The sequence below is a fragment of the Argiope bruennichi genome, chromosome 10 (assembly GCF_947563725.1).
Source record: "Argiope bruennichi chromosome 10, qqArgBrue1.1, whole genome shotgun sequence".
Classification (NCBI taxonomy): Eukaryota; Metazoa; Arthropoda; class Arachnida; order Araneae; family Araneidae; genus Argiope; species Argiope bruennichi.
In genome coordinates this window covers 66,344,018-66,352,736 of record NC_079160.1, presented here as the reverse complement: position 1 = coordinate 66,352,736, position 8,719 = coordinate 66,344,018, and the positions used below count along the sequence as shown (strand labels likewise).

The window sequence follows — 8,719 nt, the reverse complement described above, 5'->3', positions numbered from 1 at the left end:
TTTTTTCTCTCTTGTCAAAATCTAGATTAAAGTCATAATTAAATTTTGTGACTTAGAAAAACAAGAATTTTTATACTGGGATCTTGATATATTTGAGTAGTTCCTTCACCATTCATTTTAAACATAACTATATGCAATAATATTTAAGATTGGTTAAATGAAATCTTATGTAATATGGTATACTTTAATACACTTAGTTATACACCTCGTTTCAAATGTTATAAGGGGTATACTTTTAATAGGCAGGCGTCCTGGCATAGGAGTAGCACGTCTTCCCCGTGATCTGGACGTCCTCTGTTCGAGTTCCGGTTCGGGCATGGTTGTTCTTCTGTGTTCTATCTGTGAGGTGTGTGAATGAGCCCCCCAATGAAAAGGGGTTGTGCAAGTGAATGTGACGCATGAAGTAGATAAGTCGTATTCTTGGCTCTAGTTCGCGCTATTGAAAAAGCAAGAGATGCTCACTCGGCTTAAACGCTGACAGATAACTGTCAGTGGACTTGTTAAAGTGCCATAAGTCACAACACACACAATACAAAACCTTATACAGAATATAGAGAATGCCCCTAAATGGCCGTTTTGATTAATTCTGTCTTGTCCCTTTAAATATTCTAATAAACTGCATTCTCTTCAGTCTGACATTACTCTGTGGCCTGTTGTGCCACTGCGCGAGCTGGACGTCAAATTGATACGGCTTCGCATTGGCCATACTCGTCTCAGACATAAACATCTTCTATTTGGTGAGCGATGCCCAGTCTGTAATGCGTATTTATTCGGTACATCATCTTCAAACATTCGTGACTTGGTGGGAGAACATCCCCACCCAAATATTTTTACTTTCTTGAAAGAAATTGGTGTTTTCCATTTTATTTAACTTGTTCAATTTTATCTCCACGTTTCTTGGTTTTTGCAAATTTTACTTTAACTTTTTAGAACTTCACTGAATATTTTTTTTTATCTTCAACCATATGTTTGGCGCAGCATAGCTAGATATGGCTCTTGTGCCGCAAAATCAGAAATAACTAACTCTCCCTTTAAATAAGGTTGTGCACTATAAAGTACGGTGTTGTTTTCTTTTCAAGAAAACAAATGCTTCATTATTCCCCTGATCATTTGCTCCTTACCACAGGTTATCAAAACGAATTAGTTAAACACAACTGAGTATTATTTCAACCACTAGGAAAATTTTGATAACGGTGAATTTGAAGCTTTAACTGAAAATTTATTCTTTTATAAATTACGTATCCTATAAAGTATGCCACAGCAATAAAGCTTTATTAAGAAGTGGAAAGATAGTTAACACAAAAACTATGAATTCTTATTTCTCAATAATTCTCTTATTAAATATTCTTTACATAATGTGTTTGCCTTCCCTGTGGCCTATCCCCTCAGGGGCTCACCTTCTTTAGGTGAGTACGGGTGTCCCAATCCCGAGGTTCCCAGGGATCTTTACTCCCTTTATGTTTACTCTCCACTGCGCCTTCTGCTGTCTCCTTTTCTTTCTTTCCCTCGAGGGTAGTCGAGGGAGCTCTCCATGAGAAGCTGTCGCCACTCTGTTTGCTTCTTGCTTCTCATGGACAGCCACAAACCCCCACGTGTTGGCCGTGCGTGGCGACCCATTAGACGGGTGGTGCACTGTGGTCCCCGGTGTGTCAATCGGCTTGTAGATGGTCACGTAAGTGGTTAGTCTGCTAGGGATCAAGCGAAGGGGTTACTCCTTGGGCTTGGCGTTAAGGGTGGTCACTGTCCCCGAGGGTAACTCCGAGCGTATAGGTACCAGTTAGCATTATGGTAAGTGCTGAGGCTAGGGATATCTAGAGCCAGTTACTGCCATCCCGAGTAGGGCTCCGTGGTGGGCGATGCCGCTGGGCCTGAATCCCCATCAATATCGTATGGGCCGTAAAAACTTTGCTCCCTTCAGTGGGCAACAAAAGAATGTTAACGTTTTTGAAAAACCTTTCGACAAATTCTTTATTGTAAAACGCATTTCTGAAAACAACGAAACATTTAACAGCGTTTCACCGTTTCTAGTAGAAAAAGCAATGACAGGAGCACTTGGAGAAGTTGTTTCAACTCGAAAACTTCGCTCTGGTGACTTACTTGTAGAAGTCGGTAGCCGCAAGCAAGCTCAACAAATAATTAAATTAAAGGCATTGGCATCTCTAACCGTTAGTGTAAGCGCTCATACGACGCTTAATTCTTCAAAAGGCGTAATAACCTGTGGCGAACTATATAACGACACCTTGGACAAAATTACAGCAGAATTGAAACCCGAAGGAGTGACGCATGTACGCCGTATAACAATTCGGCGGGATGGACAACTCCTTCCCACAAAACACTTTTTGACATTCAATAGACCTAAATTGCCAGAACGGGTGAAAGTGGGCTATATGAGACTAGCCGTGAGGCCTTACATACCAAATCCTCTCCGGTGCTTTCAGTGCCAACGATTTGGACACTCGAAATCCAACTGCCGAGGGACTCTCACTTGCGCCCGGTGTGCAGTGAAAGGCCACGAAAGTCAGCAGTGTTCCGCTGAAGAAAAATGTGTGAATTGCAATGGCAATCACACTTCATTTTCTAGGTCATGTCCACGTTGGTTGATGGAGAAACAGATTCTAACAATTAAACATAAAGAAAATATCTCTTACTCTGAAGCTAGGCGTAAAGTCAATGTCCAGACACCGACACCTGGTGTAACTTATGCTTCTGTTTTGCAAAAACAATTTTGTGCAAATTGCTCTTGCACTAATTGTGTTAAAAATATCGATGAAAGTAAGCCGCCTGTGAAATCAGACTCCGATACTGAAAAGTCCGTAACTAGTGCTCCTGAAACTGGAAAACCTGAAATAGCTCAACGCAAACGGAAATCAAATAAATCACTAAAGCTTAAGCTTTCGAAACGTGGCGTTTCCGAAAAACATCTTTCACAAAAGATAAAAGCATCAAGTTTAAATAACTCTGTCGCTCTGGGACTTGCGAATCAGGATATAGTCCAAAAGGATCTATCGTCCATTTTCAGTGGCGTGCCCAAAAGTCCCGAACTAATCGCACTTCATCCATCCGAAGAGGAGGATGAAATCCAAATGAGTTGCGATTTATCGACGACTCTAACGAATGTCCCTAATACCTCTCATGCAACGTTTTCTTGATGGGTCATTTCCTCTCTTGGAACTGTCGTGGCACTCGGTCCAAGCTAAATGAAATTAGGACCATTCTGAACGAATTTCATCCAGCTTGCTTATATCTTCAAGAAACTTTCTTGAAATCAAACATGCCTCTTAAATTGCGGGGTTATAATACTGTTCGGAAAGATTCGGACAGTAATTCGCATAATTCTGGAGGCGTTTGCATTCTGACCTCCAATTCTTTTCCCAGCACACCTCTCTCACTTCATACTAATTTGCAGGCTGTGGCGGTTCAAGTACATGTACGAACATTAATTACAGTCTGTTGTGTTTATTTACCGCCTAATGATTCAATCAGTCAAAAAGACCTTGATAGTTTAGTAGCGCAACTTCCAGCACCATTTATATTACTTGGTGATTTCAATGGCCATAGTACGTTGTGGGGTTCGCATAGCACAAATTCTCGTGGACGACAGATTGAGCAGTTCATCACTAATAATGCTCTCTGTCTGCTAAATAATGAAGAGAAAACGTACTTCCACGAACCCTCGCGTACCTTTCACAGTTTAGATCTCGCCATATGTTCACCAATGCTTTTTCCGTTGCTAAATTTTACAGTTGGAAACGATTTACACGAGAGTGATCATTTTCCTGTAATAGTATCTCATGCTGATGGTGGTGGTACGACTCAAGGTCGACCTCGCTTCCTATTCCAGCATGCGAATTGGACTGATTTTTCACAACTGGCTAAAATTACTGAAAATATGATTAACACAGCAGATATCTCATCAGCAGTACAGATAGTCCACGATTGCATTATGAAAGCTGCAAATAAATGTATCCCCAAAAGCTCACCCCGTCTACGGAAATTCCGCAGACCGTGGTGGAACAAGGCTTGTCATGACAGTTATAAGAAACAAAAACAGCTTTGGAACAAATTTCGCAGATACCCAACAACAGAAAATCTTGTTGCATTTAAGCGAGCCAAAGCTTATGCTCGCTGCATTCGACGGCGTAGCCAGAGGGAATCCTGGCGTAAATACGTCTCCTCCATCACTTACTCTACCTCTAGCAAACTACTATGGAGGAAAGTGAAGGCAGCTAATGGAATATATCCGGAATTTTCATTTCCTGTGTTGAAATCGGGAAATGTAATTTATTCCTCACCTGTAGAAGTTGCCAATGTTCTCGGACAAGCATTTGAAAAAGTTTCAGCTATTAATTCATACAGTCCTAAATTTCAAGTGAACAAAAAGCGAGCGGAAGGAATTAATTTAAATTTTACTGCACGTAAATCTTTTGCGTACAATAACGCTTTTAATATGTTTGAGCTGAAGAACGCCTTGCGTCAAGCACATGAAACTAGCCCTGGTCCTGATGGAATCACTTACAGTATGCTTCGCCATTTAGATGAGGTGTCGCTATCCAATTTGTTAAAACTTTTTAATCGAATCTGGTATGAGCATAAATTCCCTAAACAATGGCAAGAGGCAATAGTGATTCCAATCCTTAAGCCGGGAAAGGATCCTGCCAGCCCTTTGAACTACAGGCCAATCGCTTTGACGAGTTGTATGTGCAAAACTCTCGAGCGTATGGTCAATGCCCGCTTAGTGTTTGAGTTAGAGAAACATGGATACATCTCACCGTTGCAGAGTGGCTTCCGACGAGGACGCTCAACATTTGATAACATAGTTCTTCTGGAGACACAAATTCGTAATGCCTTTGCTCGCAGGAATCGTCTTGTTTCCATCTTCTTCGATATTGAAAAGGCTTACGATCGTACGTGGCGTTACGGTATTCTTCAAACACTTTTAAATTTGGATTTTAGAGGAAACCTCCCTTTTTTTATTCAAAATTTTTTGACTACTCGGATATTTCGTGTACGTGTCGGTAATTTTTATTCCGATCCTTTTATCCACGCTGAGGGTGTTCCACAAGGAAGTGTCCTCAGTGTTACGCTTTTTATAACTCACTTTAGCGAAATTCTACAGCAACTTCCACCATCTGTTCAAGGGACACTATATGTTGACGATTTGCAGATTTCTGCTCAAGGCTGTAATATGCACTTGATTGAAAGGCAACTGCAGAATGCAGTGAACAAACTAGTTTCTTGGTGTGAAAGAAATGGGCACACTCTTTCTCCAGAAAAGAGTCGTTGCGTACATTTCTGCCGGAAACGAAACATGCACCCAGATCCTTTAATTAACATTCAAGGAAACGCCATTCCTGTTGAGGATGACGTGCGATTCTTGGGAGTGATTTTTGACAAAAAACTCACTTTCCTTCCGCATATTCTATATCTGCGAAAGAAGTGTGAGAAATCTCTTAATATCCTAAAAGTGCTGTCAAATACTTCATGGGGAGCCGATCGCCCATCCCTTCTCCGAATATACCAAGCCGTTATTTTATCCCGTATAGATTACATTTGCATGATATATGGTTCTGCACGCCCTTCAGTTTTGCGCAGGCTTGATACGGTGCATCATTCTGCCCTGAGAATTTGCTCTGGTGCTTTCCGCACATCACCTGTAGAAAGCTTATATGTCATCTGCAATCAAATGCCTCTAGATCTGCGTCCCCTCAGGGGCTCACCTACTATAGGTGAGTACGGGTGTCCCAATCCCGAGGTACCCAGGGATCTATACTCCCTTTATGTTTATACTCCTCTTCGCCTTCTGCTTTCTGCTTTGTTTTTTCTTTCCCTCGACGGCAAGCGAGGGAGCTCTCCATGAGAAGCTGTCGCCGCTCTGTTTGCTTCTTGCTTCTCATGGACAGCCAAAACCCCACGTGTTTGCCGTGCGTGGCGACCCATTTGAAAGACGGGTGGTGCATTGTGGTCCCCGGTGCATCAATCGGCTGGTCGCTAACCACCTAAGTGGTTAGTTTGCTAGGGATCAAGCGAAGGGGTTACTCCTTGGGCTTGGCGTTAAGGGTGGTCACTGTCCCCGGGGGTAACTCCCAGCGTATAGGTACCGATTAGCACTAGGGTGGATGCCGAGGCTGGGAATGACCAGAGCCGGTAATTGCCTTCCCATGTTGGGCTCCGTGGTGGGCGGTGCCGTCGGACCCGAATCACTTATCATATCGTATGGGCTCCTCCAAACGTGGTCCCTTCAGTGGGCGTCGCATCGTACCAATCAATTCAAATTTTGAGAACCATTTCGACAGTTTTTTTATAATCAAACGAGTTTCTGATAATAATGAAACCTTTGAAACAGTATCACCATTTCTTGTCCAGAAGGCCGTCACCGCAACAGTTGGCGAAGTAACATCAATTAAAAAGATGCGTTCTGGTGACTTGTTAGTAGAGGTCAACTCTCGAAAGCAAGCCCAGAACATACAAAAATTGAAAGCCCTTGCAACTATTCCAATCAGCGTCAGTCCCCATGCATCCTTAAATACCTCTAAAGGAGTAATCACTTGTGGGGAAATCTTGAATCTCTCTGTTGATTATATAACAAATGAGTTAAAATCACAAGGAGTTGTACATGTCCGCCGAATTACCATCAGGCGTGATGGAGAAATCATTGAAACCAAACACCACATCCTAACATTTAAATCTCCAAAATTACCAGAATATATCTATGCAAGTTACATCAAATTACCCGTAAGACCATATATCCCGAACCCACTCAGATGCTTCAAGTGCCAGCGCTTTGGTCATTCAAAGACAAACTGCCGTGGTGCACTCACTTGTGCCCGATGCGCAGAAAAAGGCCACGATAGCCAGCAGTGTGCCGCAGCTGAAAAATGCGTGAACTGCGGTGGCGATCACACGTCCTACTCTCGATCCTGCTCGCGATGGCAGCTTGAAAAACAAATAATAACTCTCAAAATCAAAGAAAATTTATCCTATCCTGAAGCTAGGCGTAGGATTGTAGCTCAAACTCCTACTCCTGGCATAACATATGCTTCCGTTGCACAAAGGTCATTTTGTGCAAACTGTTCTTGCACAAACTGTGCTAAAAACAACACGACACCCAAGCAACTCAAAAAAGTTTCCACTTCAGATACTGAAAACTCCATTAGTAGTACCCCTGAAACTCCTACAGTTTTAAAAAAGAAATCAAAGAAAAAAGCTAAAAATTCGCTGACATTGAAACTTGCAAAACGCGGCCTTTCATTACAAGACGTTCCTCAAAAATTGAAAAAGTCAACATTAAAAAATTCCGTCGCTCTCGGGCTTGCGACGCAAGGTAATGTCCATAAGGACTTAACGTCCATATTCGGCATGCCAAATAGCCCTGATATTAAGTTACACCCTTCTGATGATGAGGATGACTTGCAGATGAGTTGCGAGTATGAAGCAACTCAAACAAATACTTCTAAAGCTTCTTCAAAACCGCTTTCTTAATGGGTACCTTCATTTCTTGGAATTGTCGCGGCCTTCGGTCCAAACTTCATGACATTAAGTCCATTTTCAATATTTTTCATCCTGTTTGTTTCGGTGCTCAAGAAACCTTCTTGACACCCAACATTCCAATCAAATTACGCGGATATAGCTGTGTTCGGAAAGATGCAGACACTGGATCGCATGGTTCTGGTGGTGTCTGTATCTTCACATCTAATTTGTATCCGAGCACGCCTCTCAGTTTGCATACTCCTCTTCAGGCTGTGGCTGTACAAGTTCAAACACGAACACTGGTCACAGTCTGCAGTATTTATCTTCCGCCCAGTATTGTCATTTGTCAACGAGATCTTGACAATTTAGTGGACCAACTTCCTTTGCCTTTCATTTTATTTGGCGATTTCAACGGACACAGTACTCTGTGGGGCTCGGAAAATACCAATTCTCGTGGGCAGCAGATCGAACAGTTTATTGCTAACAACTGTCTCTGTCTGCTCAATAATGACGAGAAAACATACTTCCATGCGCCCACACGTAGCTTCCATTGTCTTGACCTGGCTATATGCTCTCCTGAATTGCTACCCCCCTCAGGGGCTCATCTACTATAGGTGAGTACGGGTGTCCCAATCCCGAGGTACCCAGGGATCTTTACTCCCTTCATGTTCAAACTCCCTACGTCTTCTGCTTTCTGCTGTTTTTTCCTTCCCTCGACGGCAAGCGAGGGAGCTCTCCATGAGAAGCTGTTGCCGCTCTGTTTGCTTCTTGCTTCTCATGGACAGCCAAAACCCCACGTGTTTGCCGTGCGTGGCGACCCATTAGAAAGACGGGTGGTGCACTGTGGTCCCCTGTGCATCAATCGGCTGGTAGGTAGTCATCTTAGTGGCTAGTCTGCTAGGGATCAAGCGAAGGGGTTACTCCTTGGGCTTGGCGTTAAGGGTGGTCACTGTCCCCGGGGGTAACTCCGAGCGTATAGGTACCGATTAGCACTAGGGTGGATGCCGAGGCTGGGCATGACCAGAGCCGGTAATTGCCTTCCCTTGTTGGGCTCCGTGGTGGGCGGTGCCGTCGGACCCGAATCTTTTCTAATATCGTATGGGCTCCTCCAAACGTGGTCCCTTCAGTGGGCGTAAAGTAAATAAAACTTTTACTAATGTTGATAATTTTGATAAATTTTTTGTAATTAAACGAAAATCAGAAAAACAAGATACTTTTAACTCCGTTTCACCTTTTTTAGTTCAGAAAGCCG

At 43.0% G+C, this 8,719-nt stretch overlaps 1 protein-coding gene across 1 annotated transcript; it reads left to right on the top strand.

Moving 5' to 3' along the window:
• The first annotated feature begins 1,856 nt into the window (after nt 1–1,856).
• LOC129987568 (uncharacterized) lies at nt 1,857–3,149 on the top strand. Its single transcript, XM_056095534.1, has one exon. The coding sequence runs from the start codon at nt 1,857–1,859 to the stop codon at nt 3,147–3,149; it is 1,293 nt and encodes a 430-aa protein (XP_055951509.1).
• Nucleotides 3,150–8,719: the final 5,570 nt, after the last annotated feature.